The sequence below is a fragment of the Triticum dicoccoides genome, chromosome 1B (assembly GCF_002162155.2).
Source record: "Triticum dicoccoides isolate Atlit2015 ecotype Zavitan chromosome 1B, WEW_v2.0, whole genome shotgun sequence".
Classification (NCBI taxonomy): Eukaryota; Viridiplantae; Streptophyta; class Magnoliopsida; order Poales; family Poaceae; genus Triticum; species Triticum dicoccoides.
This window is the reverse complement of record NC_041381.1, coordinates 639,831,084-639,847,173: the sequence shown is the minus strand read 5'-3', so window position 1 is coordinate 639,847,173 and position 16,090 is coordinate 639,831,084. Positions and strand designations below refer to the sequence as shown.

Here is a 16,090-nt window from a genome sequence, read left to right as displayed (position 1 = left end):
ACTTTTCGCACACTTTTATCGTTCCTACAGACACTACCGGTGCGACACCCTTCCAGGATACGGCACAACAGAGACACAGGCGCAGACGTGCAGCAGGGCCCCGCCCACAGGTTTCTCTTTAGATTAAGCCCCTACGTAAACCTTCTTTACTGTCTCTTGTTGCTCAACATCCCATGGGTATTTCATAAACCTATAAGGGACACTAGCGTTTTAGGCTTTTTTCCACGACAGATCAATGCGCGTACCTGGAATCACAGGGTCAAGGGTGTTATTCAGCCCAATATATGTTATAAAGTCCGAATACCTTCGGGAGTGTTCGGCATCATGAGTTTGGCCTTATATGCATCAGCTCTGAATCATGTCTTTGGTCAAATGTTGGGTTAGCCTGGCTCCTGGGTTTGCTGCCTTACGTTCTGTTCTATCGGCTAAGGCGGCCAAAGGAGAACTACTGCGATTGTGCCCTGGTTATTCCGGATGAGCACCTCAGTAGAGAAAGCCGAAAACTGATTGTGATGATACAACGAGAGACTGGTCAACCACTCGAGGACTCATCGGAATCTATAGGATTCCTCCGCATTGACAAAGGACCGGTCTACCGGTCAAGTACGCGCACTGTATCCTGACGCTCGCGGAAGTACCATGGGCTACATAGTAGCCCCACCTTTCAAACTCCTATGGCTAAGTGAAAAGTGTTACAGCTATATAGTCCGGTTGCCTGGTTCGACGTGCGATTACCTCCTTAACGGACCAAGACGTTGGATCAAGTGTGTTCACGCATATTTTCTCGAACACCCCCGCATTATGTGCGTGGGGGCTGAAGCCAACGACTGCTAACTTTCATGTTATATGCATACATAAACAGCCGCACAGGAGACACTATAATACTTTCACGCAAAAGTATAATAAAAGCGGCCTCTATAATCAAACACATAATTGTTTACAATTAATATAATCGTCACTCAAACATGACATTCTTGGAGCACTGGGCCTCTATTCTATGAGCACCTTCTATGACCTACTCAAAATAGTGCTCAGCTGGGTCTTGGCTTCCTGCCGGACCCTGGGTTGCAATGCGGGTGGCCTCCATATCCGCCCAATATGTTTTCACACGGGAAAAAGCCATCGGCACACCCTCTATGCACGCCGATCTCTTCATGGCATCGATCTGCGCTCTGGCGCCAAATGATCGTTGCACCAAACCAAAGTAATTGTCTGGCTTCGGCTCCTTCGGCCACAGATGGTCTATCACAGACCTCATTGCAAGGCTGGACAGCCTATGGAGCTCGGCTATGGCGGCCATCTTCTCACTCAAGGGTAAGGAGCGCGCTGGAGCACTAAATTGCGACCAGAACAGCCTCTCCATTTTGTTATCTTCATGATCCTTGAATAACTTGGTCGCATCAGCCGCACTCTTCGCCAAGTCCGCATACTCATCTACGGCGCTCCATAGCTTATCCAACGGAGCATACTTTGGATCTAAAAACTTCATCCGCAACAAATAAGGATTTCCGGCCGCGATTTCTCCGGCTTGTCGAAGTTCCTCCCGTGCGTCTCTAACCTGAGAGCGTGTCTCCTTAGCCGAATCCAGCGCCTTCTTCAGGTCGGCCGCCTTTGTCTGATTCTCCTTTTCAAGAAGCTCATACCGGCCGGGGGCGTCCCTCAGCTCCACAGCCATCTCGGCTATCTTCTCCTCGCTTCGGAGGCGAGCGGCCTGTTCGGCTTTCAATTCTTCGGCTGCCTTTAGAGCAGCCGCATTGCTAATCCGGGCTTGTTCCTTGGCTAGGGCAAGCTCCGCCCTCAGGGCCTCAACGGCAGCAGCTCCGCCTGCAACTACATCACATCACATTAATATTACGACCTTCTTGCAATTTCCCAAAAATAGATGTGGATATAGGAAAGCATACTCTGCGACTCCTCGAACCGCTTGTTCACAAGCGTGACGTCAGCCTCCACCATGTCAATCTGCCGCCTTAATTCGGCGCATTCAGCGGCCTGGTCTATTGCCGAACCCTTAGTAACCTGCACATCAATACAAGTGCGATCATTATCTGGGAGTGTGATCCTCCGTTTGCCGCCATGGGCTGGCATCCACAGTCTCAGGGGCTACTATCTATACATAGTGCATGTATCGCGTGCGGTACAACTAAAAACTGCGTACTTTTGCAGCTTACCTCAAAGCCTTTGAGCAAGCTACTGAAAGCTTCGTTCAAACCACTTGTGGTGAAGGAGATTTTCTCCAATACCGTACCCATTAATGTACGGTGATCCTCCAAGAGATCAGCTAACTCCAGGAGGCCCGTCAGGGTGTTCGACCGGACACCGGACTCTCCCGAACCCTTTCCATTGTCCGCCATGGGAGCCGAACGCGCCGGGCTCGGGCCGGCCGAAGTGTTAGCTTCCGGCTCCATTGGATCTGGACTCCTCCATGACGATACCTCAGGGTCCCCAGCTTCACGGGACGGAGAGGCAGGTGGGGTTTCACTCTCCATCATCTCCGGAAGAAGATCCCTCAAGGACGAGCCCTGTTGAGATGAACTGCTGACCGGACTACAAAAAATAGGTCCTGGTTATTACTCTCAGAGGAAAAAGCAATAAATTCCTTGTTTAATTAAACTTACAGCTCGGTGGAGGGCTGGCCCGTTTGCGGGCACTGTGCGGTGAGGACGCCCTTCGGGGCAGGGCCCTTTGGTGAAGTTCTCTTCCCTTGTTTAGGCGCCCCCGTCTCCAAATCTTCGGAGGCGGCCCTCTTCTTCCCGGGGGAGGAGGAAACCTCATATTCGCATCCCCGATTCTCCTCCTCTGTGGAGACGTTAATTCCCCCGGTTCGGATGCGCAATGTGTGAGGCCCACTCTTGGCCTCCCCACTCTTCCCTTCAGCTTTCTCTGGTGGCACCTGACTTAGTGTCCGTTCAAGAATCCTGGCCATTGTCGGGCCAGGCGAGCCTTCGGTAAGCGGGGCCGGACACCTGATCCTCTCCGCCTTACTAAGCCAATCCTGGTGGTGTCCGGACAGTGTTCAGAACAATGCTATGACAAATATAAGCAAGGTGTTCGGTTATAGGGTTACTTACTTGGGTATCGAGGCGATTGCAGCTCAGGCCCGCATCCTCGGTGGTGTCCGGACACTTTATTTGTGGTCCAAAGAACAACTTATACATCCCTTCGGGCATCATGCCGAAGAAATGTTGAATGGTTCACGGACCTTCTGGATTGAATTCTCACATCCGGAGAGGTCAACGTTTGCACGGCAGGATCCGCCGAACTAGCATTACCTGGATTATTTTGACAAGACTAATGTCCCTCTCGAAGAGCTCCCGAATGCGGCTTTGTAGCATTGGTACATCGTTCGCAGGCCCCCAGTTTAGTCCCACATTGGCCCACGATACCAGTTGAGGTGGAGGGCCCGAGCGAAAGGCGGGCGCGGCCGCCCACTTTGAGCCTCGAGGAGCTGTGACATAGAACCACCTTCATTGCCATAAATCAGATACCTCCGTGAAGGAGCCTTCGGGCCACGGGGCATTAACGTTCCTACTTATTATGGCTCCTCCGCACTCTGCGTGTCACCCCTCAATCATCTTCGGCTTCACATTGAAAGTCTTGAGCCATAAGCCGAAGTGGGGGGTGATGTGGAGGAAGGCTTCACACACAACGATAAATGACGAGATGTGGAGGATGGAATCCAGAGCTAGATCGTGGAAATCTAGCCCGTAGTAGAACATGAGCCCCCTCACGAAGGGATCAAGAGTAAGACCTAAGCCCCGGAGGAAGTGGGAGACAAATACGACGCTCTCGTTGGTCTCGGGAGTGGGGATAACCTGTTCGGGAACAAGAAGCCTATGCTTGACATCGGCGGTCAAATACCCAGCCTCCCTGAGCTTCGCAATATCCTCCTCTGTGACAGAGGAAGCCATCCATCAGCCTTGATGGTCAGATCCGGACATGATCGAAGATCCGGGATGCTTAAGCTCGAGCTTTATGTGTTGGAACTCAGGGTGCGAGATGTGCGAGCGTGGAGATAGAGGGATAGGCCTCGGCTCCTTTATAAAGGGGGAAGAATATCAAGCGTCCCCGAACGTGGTCGTTCGGGACTTGCCTAAAAACACGGGGTTATGCCAACAGGCACGATTGGATTACCCATACCCGTATTGATGAGAATCCCGTAGTAAGGGGGACACGATCTCTGCCCTGACAGGACGTGCCAAGGAAACCGCCTCGTGGTGTGTGCGGTAGCAAGTTGCAAAAACGGTTCGAATAAAAACCGGACCGTGGCGTAATGTCACTTTTCGAAGAATTGTCAGCAGATTGGATTCATGGATTATTATTCTCTCTACGGTGGTATATGGAATTTATCTTACAAAGCCGGACATGGTCCTTGTGTTCGGAATTAATTTTGGAGTATTCAGAGGTGGAACCCACCTCGCAATGCCGAAGACAATCTACGCGCCGAACTCATCGTCATTGAAGCCTGGTTCAGGGGCTACTGAGGGAGTCCTGGATAAGGGGGTATCCGGACAGCCGGACTATATGCTTTGGCCGGACTGTTGGACTATGAAGATTCAAGACAGAAGACTTCGTCCCGTGTCCGGATGGGACTCTCCTTGGCGTGGAAGGCAAGTTTGGCGATTCATATGTAGATCTCCTCCTCTGTAAACCGACTCTGTGTAACCCTAGCCCCCTCCGATGTGTATATAAACCGGAGGGTTTAGTCCATAGGACAACAACAATCATACCATAGGCTAGCTTCTAGGGTTTAGCCTCTTTGTTCTCGCGGTAGGTCAACTCTTGTAATACTAATATCATCAAGATCAATCAAGCAGGAAGTAGGGTATTACCTCCATCGAGAGGGCCCGAACCTGGATAAACATCGTGTCCCCAGCCTCCTGTTAACATTAGCCTTAGACGCACAGTTCGGGACCCCCTACCCGAGATCCGCCGGTTTTAACACCGACAATGGTGGCGGCTTCTTCAAGATGCAATAAGGTTCTCCCCGCCTAGCCCACATCCCGATTGTGTGTCTAGCATCGTCGGAGGGCGTGTGGAGGTGTGTATCCAGCGGATCTTGCGAGATTTGGTCGGTGGTTGTCTTTGGTGGATCCGTCGGATCCGGTCTTTGTTCGTCTTTATTCATGTGTCTTCGGGGTTGGATCCTTGCGATCTAAAATTCTCTTTATCGACGTCGGTTGCTGTTCTGGGGTGTTGGTCATATGGGACATGAGCATGACGACTTCCCGACTGTCTACTATAACATAACAAATTGTGCCCGGCTCCGACGAGGAAGGGGCGATGACGTCGGCGCGCCTTCGGCTCGCTTCAGTGTTTGTAGTCGTCGATAGGTGGTCTATGAATCTGGATGTAATTTTTATTATTTCTGATGTTCGTTGTATTGTCGTGATTGAAGATGAATAGATCGACAGTTTTCCAAAAAAAACTACTAACCAAGTTCAAAGTAAATGTCAACTATGTACGCCGCCTCGAGACCAAAGTTCAGGCCCCCCCTTTTTCTGCATCTGCTCCATTTTTTAGAGGACGTTGACTCTCTTTGCTATTGAAAGATTAGTTTGGACGTTGACCCTGTTGGCTTGGCTGGAACACAAAGCAAAGCACACGCACACCTTTTCTTTCGACTGCGCATAGAGTAATTTGCAAGCTGCAGGGGGTTTGACATCCCTCCAAGACTTGCTGTTGAGATCACTTTTGAAAATGATCAGCGTGAGCACGGGACAATTCTTCTCATGGAGGTTCGATGTATGGAACCCGAAATGAATTACGTAGCTGAAAGCTCTCTCCTCTCCACGCAGGGAATTAATAGTTGCTGTATGCAAGTATGTTGCACCCACGCAATGTCACTTCAAGTAAAAGTGGGCCGCTTCATCTAACTCAAACTTATCCCTCTTTCACAGACGGCTCGTACAAATCGAGTTCGTGTCCATCGCTTTCATATCTGCCGAAGATCGTCTTGATCTCGCGGATCATACCGGGCTCACCGTTGGCCGCTCGTCAACTGCACCAGTTCAGTTCGTGCAACCTCGCCCGCACACCGGCGCTCAACAGGGTCAAAGGGCCGACACCTGCTACAGCTAGAGTTGGGAGTTGGGACCTTTTCCAATGAAAAGCAAGTCCCGTCACCTTTTGGCTTGACCGAATCATTACTCAGCATTAACAAATGGAACGTCGAGTTAGATGGTGTTAGTATACTAGCGGCCGGCAGTCGGCACTTGGAGTAGAGTACTGAATTATTTAGTGATAATTTACTTGTGCAATCGTTACTTTCTTTGCGGGGAGTATACAATCATTACAAGCTGACGGAGGGGATTACAATGAAGGCTGACTTGTGTGCATCCCTTGGCGGTCGGCAGTGGAAACAATGGAAGTACTGCCATGAGACCCCCTGCGTCGCCTCCTCTGAGGCGACTCGGGGGGCCAACCCTAGCGCCGCCGCCGCATTTTCCCCCTCTCCTTCCCTCCCTCCGCCGCCACCTGAGAGCCTCCGAGGCGCGGGTGCTCGGCCCCAATGATGGTGACGGCGGGATCTGGCGCCTCCTCTCCTTTGGAGGGCCTTGGTTCCTCGGGGCAGCGGCCCCGACCGGTGGCCGCGGTGCAGCCGACGGGCTGCGTCGGCGGGCTCTGGTGGGCAGTCTACCACGGCCGCGCAGGCGGCGTGAGGGCTGCGGACGCTGGCGCAATGGCGGCTCCTCGCAATCCGTCATGGCTCCATGTAGAAGATCCGTCCCTGCTCCGATCTGTCCCGATCCGTGCTGGCACCGGTTCTTGGCGGCTGCTTTCAGCGTCCCCTATTGCCGGCCTAGCGGATCTAGCGTGCGGGTGAGGGTCCGGGGGAAACCCCTGGCTGGCCCGGCGGCCTCCCCAAAGTCGACGCCTTTGGCGTCGATCCCCTTCCTGGAGGCTTTGGGGTGGATCCTCTCCCTTCCGCCTCCTCCTCGAGCTATGGCGAAAGCTTTCGTTCCCCTGTTCTGGGCGTCGACAGCACCCGGGTGTCGTGTTCCTTCTTGAAGGTGGCGGCTGGGAACAGCTCTTGGTGGCGGGGCTGCTGGTGGCGTGGTGGCGGTGCGACTTCGGCCTTCTACTTGGTGTTGCGCCTTGCTTTGTGGGACCAACGGACGGTTTCTTTGGTGGAACGGTGCTTCATCCATCCATTGATGGCGCCGGATCTTGACGGCGTGGCGCAGTGCAGATTCGGAGTTCGATGTGGGAGGATGGAGTTGCGCAGGAGGACGCGCTGTCTGGCGTCGTGGTGGCATCGATGGCAGAGAGACCTGGCAAGGTAGATGCAACAGTACAACTCTGAAGATGAACTCGTGGCAGGTGGCTGCGGGGGCTTCATACCCGGCAGGCGTCCTGGTTGAGGAGTGCGCCGGACTGGTAGGTGCCCCATACCAGGCAGGCGTCCTGGTTGGGACCTCAGGTCTTAGATGTTTAAGTATGGCTGCGATGTCTGTTTGGTATTAGGCCCAGACTATCAGCGCCCCTTCATCAATTGGATAGGTGTAGCGACAGTTGTTGCTTAGACGGTGGCTTTAGTCTTGCTGTTGTATGACTTTGTAAGGTCTTTTGAGAATAATTAATAATATGGCCGTATGCATCGCCCAGATGCAGAGGCCGGGGGTCATCCTCCTTTTTAAAAAAAAAATTATTTTGAAGGAAGAGCCGAGCTTGACCCTTTTGGGGGTCAGGTAATTAGTGCTAGTAATCTGTTTATGCAATCATTGGTTGACGACGGAGTTAAGTTAGGTTGAAGTGCTACTATAGTGAAGGCTGACTTGTGTGGCTGTGTGACTTGGGGTGCACATTTCATTTGGACGTGGAGTTCATGTGCACCAGCCGTCGGAAGAACGCCGCCGCTCCTTTTCGCGTCGTCAGTGATCCAGATCTGACGCGTCTACGTTTCGTTTCTGCGGACGACTGGCACGACAGCAGAACCGCCCGTGGTGAAACAATTTCGCGGGTTTCAAGTGCACCATCATCATAGACCGATCCGTGTGCGTGTGGTGTGTGCTGCTCCTGCTTTCTTCTTCATGTGGAGAAAAATGACGGCCAAGGAAGTGTCTGGGCGGTGAAGTGAAGTGGAATCAAAACAAATCAAGCGGCGGCACGCATGGTGGGAGCCAAGCGTTGGCAGCGTCGACGTGCTCTGCTCTGCTCACGCTGGCCAAGGAAGCAAAGCAAAGGCAACGCATCCGGCTCACGCGACGATCCGCGTACCAGCGTATCCGTCCTTTCGGTTTCGGCGGCCCCGCGCCGCAAAGAGCACGCACGCACGCCCACCACGCTTTCGGTCGCCTCGCCGCCGGGCGGCATCCATCGGCATGGGCCAGCGGCAGCAGTCCCACTCCCACGCACACTCCGAAACCACAAGCCCCTGCCGTCCATGCCTTCGAGCAGCGCCACTTGTCCCCGCGCTCGACGTGGCCGGATCGATTTCGCGGCCATGCATACTTGTGCGCAAGCTGAACGGGAGAGCGGCCGGCGTCGAGGCCGTCGCTCGTGCGCGCGGCGGCCAGTGAACGTGGCTGCGTATGCACGGACATGGGGATCGAATAATATTCCTGCCATTCCTATTCCTGTGTGTGTGCGTGGAGGTGGACGCGCGCGAGATATTTTCACTCGGATTTTTCTCTCCGGTCGAGGAGGCGCCCACGTCGAGGCCTTCCGTCGTGAGCTAGTTTTCCGGGGAGTAAAATGCATCCGTGGTCATTGAACTTGTGTCGAAAACTCATTTTGGTTATTGTATTTAAGAATATGGTCAATACGGTCACTATATACGACTTGAGGTGATTGTACGGTCACTGCCTCACCGTATAGCTCCGTATTTTGCCCCGTTGACTGGTCAAACATCACATCACCCTCTCTCTACTTTATATGGGACCCACCTGTCAATTTTTTTTAAAGAAAAAAACACCACGTCGCATGAGAATCAAACCAGGAATCTCTGCTGAAGCCCACGTACTCTAACCAATATGCCCACAGAAGTTTGTGTTAAATCTATGGAGCGTTATGAATATTTAATTAACACGCACAAAACACACTTACACAGTTACACGTATGCACGCAACACTTTTGAACCCTTGCCGTGCTCATCAGTCCACGTTGTGGAGCTAAGGCCTATGCGGCTGTACGTACGTGCATGCCGGTGATCAAGCGAGGACAACGGGCTGAGCTGCTTGTGCCACAGACGTTGGAGAGTCCATGTCCGGCTGACTCGCGTGTGGCCATCAACTGATACGGTCCCGTGGCCATCAACTCGGCGTGACTCGCGTGTCCTCGTATTGTCTCGGGTGCGTGTGCTTCGAGCGATCAGATCGATCAGCCGGCGGCATGTTGTTACATATACATGCCTGTGCTACCTAGCCTAGGAAAATGGATCGAGCAGCTAGCTAGGCTTCTTCCTTTGTACGTGTATCTCTCGCCGCCTACGTCTCAAGTCTCAACGGAACCGATTTAGCTCAGAAATTACTCGAGCTAGCCTCATACGCGTGTATCGATGAAAAGCACTCGGCTATATCGCCGTTGAGGTAGGTACCTGCGCGGCTGCGCCAACAGCGGCGATGGTGGCCGGCCTCATCCAAGTGCAGGTGGCGATGGCGTGAGCGGAGCGGCGCATCCTCGGATGATGCGCCCGTCGGTGAAGACAGCGAACGCCCGATATAGTACTATGTATATATATTTATGTAACAGACGTACATACTAGAGGTATAACAATGGCCCCGTGGCTGAGTCGTTTTTTTTTTGAGCCGGTGGCTGAGTCTTGAGTCTTGAGTATAAGGATTGTTGTCTTTTTTTGTTATGGGAAAGGAACACTGAAGGGAACTGAGCGGCCGTGAAGAAAGTCGGGAGCAGGGATCGTAGCATGCAGCCCCGTCCAGCAAGCGCTCGATAACACGCATGCATGCACACATGCGGCGGTACCAGCCTAAGAAAAAATGTTGTTGTGTGCTGTCCACAGATTGATCCAGAGGTCAACTGACAAGTGGCACCCTCATAGGATAGAGAGAGGGTGTTGTGATCTTTGACCAGTCAACAGAGCAAAATACGGAGCTATACAGTGAGATAGTGACCGTATAATCACCTCAAGTTGTATATAGTGACCGTATTGATTGTATTTTTAAGTACATTGACCAAAGTGAGCTTTCGACACAAGTTTGATGACCACGAATACATTTTACTCTTTTCCGGGTGAAAGGCATGTGTTCGTGAAGCGTAACCGGCTGTGAGATTCGAGGGTCACCAGCTTTTGTAACCAGCTGTGAATCATCTCACCGAGGTAAAACACTGGGTTACGACGTCGCTTATATATATGTATAATAGGAACGATTGTTGCTGCTGCATTCACTAGTATTTCCGTCAGAGTATTTGGTTCTAGAAGGATGTTGCGGGCAGACGCACACGACACAGTCCAGTGGCACAGCACCATATAGAAAAGTACTAGGACGGGTTTGGTTGACTGCATCGAGCACAACCAAGCCCGTGTGATGCAGCATTTTTTTAAAGGTGGGCTATTTGGTTGCATGCATATGCTGTTGGCCCTGCATAACACGGTTCTTAAAGGACCTCTATGCCTGGCTCATTGAAAATGGTCGAATCGACAGTTTCTCACGAGCCAGGCCTGAGCCATGCTCTTGATGGCTCGCTGGAGAGGTGTTTACACTTAATCACCCTTCCCTTTCTCCTTTCTCTGGGTCAACCCACTCTTCCCTTTCTCCTCCCTCTGGATCTCGCCGGCGCTGCGAGGACGCCTGGCTCGCCTTGTGCTGCGAGGGGCGCCGGCGCTAGGGCGCGTCCCGCCAGTCCACGGCGGCGACCCTGATGCCATGACCGGCGTCCTTGTGCGGCCAAGCGGACGCGACCTGATTAGGCGCGAGCATAGGCAGAGGAGACGCAGTACAAGGCTCACCTTGCTCCCGCCGCCGCCGTCGGTCTCAGCCGCAAGGGCCGGGAGCGGCCAGACTGCGGGAGTCGCCGGGGTACGTGCAGGACATGGTGGCGCTCTCCGACAGGCACGCTCTGGGCGTGGCGCACTGCCCGTCGTTCATGCCCCGCCTCAAGTTCAAGGCGGCCACGCAGGACACCGGATTCGCGTCGTCGCTGGCGGCCACGTGCAGCAAGGGCGGGGACTCGGCGACGACGACGTTCGACCGGACGAGCACGTTGTTCGATGGCGTCTGCTTCAAGGAGCTGCAGCAGCGGAGGGGCTTGCTGAGCTCGGACCAGACATTGTTCAAGTCGTCGGAGACGCAGCGGCTTGTGAACATGTTCGCCATGAACCAGGGCTACTTCTTCTACGTGTTCCAGCAGGGGATGGGCAAGATGGGTGCGGGGAAGAGCTTGAGCTCCGTGCAAGGATAGAAGAAGGGGAAGGACGGAGCCGAGCCACCCGATGGACGGCGTGGAGGAGGACGCGTGTCCGGACAGCAGGTGGGTGCGGCGGAGGAGGCCGAGGAAGAGGGCCATGACCGTGTCCGCGGTCTCCTCGACGCGGTTGGCGTCGACGTGGACGAGGCGGAGGCTGTGACGTCCGCGGCGCGGTCGGGGGATCCCAAGCAGAGCAGCAGCTTCCACGGCCGGAAACAGCGCTGCGCCGTGCGCGGGAGGAAGGCCAGCGAGGTGAGGAGCACGACAACGGCGGCCTCGACGTGGCCCGAGGAGGGTGCGGAGAGCGGCACGTGCTCCATGGCCGTCGCGCCGGCTAGCGCATCCCGCTCAACCGAGGGGGTCCTCGAGGCAGTTGAGCGTCATCACCGGTTAAGGACACGATGGGCAGAGGAAGCTTCGGCGCACTCAACCTGTTCAAAGAGTTAACCGATCTGCTTGACTACGCCTCCGAAGACTTCGACGGGATGGACCTTGAAGCCGGAGAAAATCTAGACCAAACCCCACCCGTAACCGGGCGGTGGACGGCTACGTCCTCATACGATATATATATATATATATATATATATATATATATATATATATATATATATATATATATATATATGATGGACGCACTTAAAAAGAAGGAGGCCAACGACGAGTTAAGATTTGTTGTTAACTCCTAATCATATGCATGTATGCAACCAAATACAGGCAACCAATCAACTGATCATCTATATTTTTTGTCCTGTTTTTTTTTTTACCCAGGCCCTGCTCAGCCTGGCTCGTTTTTGCTCTTCTAGCCAGGTCCGATGGAGAAACTAACCAAACACGCCCCTGATGTACAGTACAGGGGTGGGCTTGGCAGTCGGCAATTGCCACAATGTCAAATTACCATACCAACCGTGGAGAGGAGACCCAACTGGCCAACTGCGTTCAGCTGCAGCCGCTGACCTCGAGCCCCGATTGTGTTCGTTTACACCAGACTCTGGCAACCCAGCTGGACACTGCTCCGATTCACACAGCTATGAACGACCAAGACTTTGAAAAGTACTCCAGCAGATTACTTAATTTTCAAGCCCGTTTGTACCTTCCAAGAATCATCGGTTGAGCTTGCGCAAATCCCATAACATTGGTGCCATTACAAGACGACCGGGATTTGACACGGGTTTTGCCTTTTCCGACTCCTAAACGAGGTTATTTTACGCGGGTAAGAATAGGCGGAGCGCTAAGCTTGGTCAAGCCCCGTCCGCGCGTCTCCACTCACATGCCCGTCCATCCATGGCCACCGGAGGACGCCGCCGCCGCGAGCGCGTGCCGAGACCCGAAGCAGCTTGCTTCCCACGCCTTTTCGCTTCTGGATTCCCTAATCCCCGCACACGCCAAATGCCTTCACCATGTTCTAAACTTTTCTTCTCCCAAGTACAAAGCCTTCCTTTCTTCCCTCCTCCCTACCCCTCAACCTATATATACGCACACCCGCCGAAAAAAGGAACTCAGCAACAATTCAGCTTGGGCACAAACAAGCTCCACAACAGAGTACCACCACAATCTCAATTCCTAACACGGATTACAGAAGCGAAGGCGACGATGGCCGTGAGCAAGCGATGGACGCGGGTGCGCACGCTTGGCCGCGGCGCGTCGGGGGCCGAGGTCTTCCTCGCCGTGGACGACGCCTCGGGCGAGCTCTTCGCGGTCAAGTCGGCGAGCGCAGCTTGCTCGGCGGCGCTGAGGAGGGAGCAGCGTCTCATGTCCGGCCTGCAATCCCCGCGCGTGGTCTCCTGCATCGGCGGCCACGGCGCCCGTGATGGTCCCTACCAGCTCTTCCTCGAGTTCGCCCCCGGCGGCTCGCTGGCGGACCGGGTGGCGATCGACGGGGGCCTCGACGAGCGCGCCGTCCGCAGCTACGCGGCCGACGTGGCGGCCGGGATCGCGTACCTTCACGCCACCGGGATGGTGCACGGGGACGTCAAGGCACAGAACATTATGATCGGCGCCGACGGCCGCGCCAAACTCGCGGATTTCGGGTGCGCGAGGGTGGCACAACGCGGGCCGATCATCGGCGGCACGCCGGCGTTCATGGCGCCGGAGGTGGCGCGAGGCGTGGAGCAGGGCCCCGCTGCCGACGTCTGGGCGCTCGGTTGCATGATCGTAGAAATGGCCACCGGCCACGCGCCGTGGAGCGGCATGGACGGTGACGCTCTGGCGGCGCTGCACCGGATCGGGTACACGGAGGCCGTCCCAGAGGTGCCGCAATGGCTGTCCGCTGAGGCCAAGGACTTCCTGCGCGGGTGCTTGGTCAGGCAGGCCAGCGACCGGTGCACGGCAGCGCAGCTCCTGGAGCACCCGTTCTTGGCCGCCGCCGGCGTCGTCGACGGGAAGCCGCAAGCCGTGGAGAGCAAAAGCAAATGGGTGTCGCCGAAGAGCACGCTGGACGCGGCATTCTGGGAGTCGGAGTCAGACACCGAGGAGGCGGAGCACGACAGCACGGCCGGGAGGAGGATGAGGGCATTGGCGTGCCCTGCATCGGCGCTCCCGGACTGGGACTCGGACGAGGGATGGATCGATGTGCTCGCGGCACCAACCGCAGCACCCGACGCAGTTCTGGTGGCGGCCGAGGAGACGGCTGAACTGGACGACGCGATCACACCATGTGAAGAAGAGTCCGGCGTTGTCGACGCCATACTCGTGCAGTATGGCAGCTTCGTCAACGCAGGAGAGGCCTACGATGATTCAGTCCAGCAAAGTTGTAGGCATCAATCTTTGGAGGATTTAGTTTCTCATCACGGGATATCATGTACTACTACCAAATTGTTGTTTTGCAACAAAAATACTAATGCAATTGATTTCGTTCCTGCACATGCTCGCACTGCTCCTCTTTTTCACCGATCATACAGTACTCCGTTATTACGACACGTTCGACTTGGATTAGCAAATCAGGTGGAAATCCAGCGTAAATTCTCAGCTTGGCCGCCACGGCGCACCCCGATGCTTCCACCACAGAAAGTACTGCCGCAGCACAGTAAAATATCTCTTGTTAAGCTACATACGTGGGTCCAGCAGAGTCGACGGCCGACGAGCGAAAGCGAAACCTTTTCGACAGCGTCGCGTCGATGGATTGCTTCGCCAGGTGGAGATCCATCCAGCAACGAGCACCCGGCCTCCTCCGCCGACCGCCGGTGTCCTCTCGCCGCGCACTCGCCGACTCGTCGTGCGCTCGCGCTTCTGGGTCGTGTGTCTGTCGACACGTACCGCGCACACCATGCTCCGCGATGCATGTTTCTAGACTGATGACAACTGCTGGTGCCATCCTGATAATTAGACCCTCTGACTTGCTTGTACCAATCAAAGATGTTGGCATATCAATGCTTTTTTAATACAAATGATATGTGACAGAGTATCACCTTGTCATACAACTTTTCTTTGTTTATAAGTATATCCCTAAGTTATCATGTGATACCAGTCACTTCGACATAATATTAATATTTCCACGCCCTTACACAAGAAAGAAGTGAAAATCCTTTTGGGAAAAACAAACTGCCCCTTATTAACCTTATATCATGTACCTTAAAATCAATTTTTGAAATTAATCCTCCCATTTTTTTCATGGACACTGTGAAATATAAAAGATTAGAACACCTTTTGAGCCTTTGAGGAAGTTTCCAGCGTAAGCATCATCTGGGTCAGACGAACCACGTGGTAAGTAATCCGCTTAATTTGTATTTGTTGTCACCTTCATGAAGAGGGCACTCACAACGTTTGTATGTTAGTACATTTTACCGATAAAATCTGAGTATGATATCTTACTTAGTGATAAAAGAGAAAGCGGCCATATCTTAAGGACGCCGATAACGCGCGTTCATTCGGATTTTGGGTGTCCGCGCCGAACGACCCCGTTTGGGCTGGTAGTGGATCGAGCCGATCAAAACCGTTCGGACAGAATCTCTTACCTTCCGAACGACCCAATCAGCACTCACAACGTTTGTATGTTAGTACATTTTACCGGTAAAATCTGAGTATGATATCTTACTTAATGATAAAAGAGAAAGCAGACATATCTTAATTTAGATATCGGCCTTAGCACCAAACCCAAGACACTACTTGAGGGATGTGTTAGATACTCCCTCTGTCCTTGTGCATTAGGCGCCTAAGAGAATCTAGGAAATCCAAATGTGTACGCGAGATGTATTTAAGTGAGCCTCGTATACAACACTAAAATATAGTGGACTAGGACTGCTATATATAAACACCAATTTAGTGCAAGCAGGTATAATTGAATTTTTTAGTGCACTGGGACTCCCTGAAAGTCACATTTAGGAGATAAATGAATTGAAATCGTCGGATCATCATGGGCTCGTGGCACATTTAGGGTGTGTTTGGCGCCCGTAGTAACCGAGCCTGGCTTGCTCAAGCCTGGCCCATATGAGGCTGGGTGAGCAAATGCAGCCTCTAAACCAACATCTGCAACCTGTTTGATTGCCTGCATTTAGTTCTCACATGTTAGGGGCTACTTTAGCGTACGATGTTTGGTTGCCTGATTTGGTATGCGTGCACACAAGGCCGGCTTTTTGGTTGCATGCAAAGCATGTTGTCTGATAACCTCCTCGGTGCGATGGTGTACCAACACACAACGACGTGAGGAAGACCACACACAATATAACATAGTAGTACTAAGCAGTTTTAATGTTGTGCCACACATTAACAGATAAGTTCAAACGCAAAG

The 16,090-nt window shown here is 53.3% G+C and overlaps 1 protein-coding gene across 1 annotated transcript; it reads left to right on the top strand.

Moving 5' to 3' along the window:
• Window positions 1-12,890: 12,890 nt before the first annotated feature.
• LOC119350763 (mitogen-activated protein kinase kinase kinase 17-like) lies at window positions 12,891-14,658 on the top strand. The gene has a single exon (XM_037618433.1). The coding sequence runs from the start codon at window positions 12,958-12,960 to the stop codon at window positions 14,656-14,658; it is 1,701 nt and encodes a 566-aa protein (XP_037474330.1). The 5' UTR covers window positions 12,891-12,957.
• The last annotated feature ends 1,432 nt before the right edge of the window (window positions 14,659-16,090 follow it).

Coding starts and splice junctions, on each gene's coding strand:
- LOC119350763 (XM_037618433.1), top strand. CDS start 12,958: ATGGCCGTGAGCAAGCGATGGACGCGGGTGCGCACGCTTGGCCGCGGC.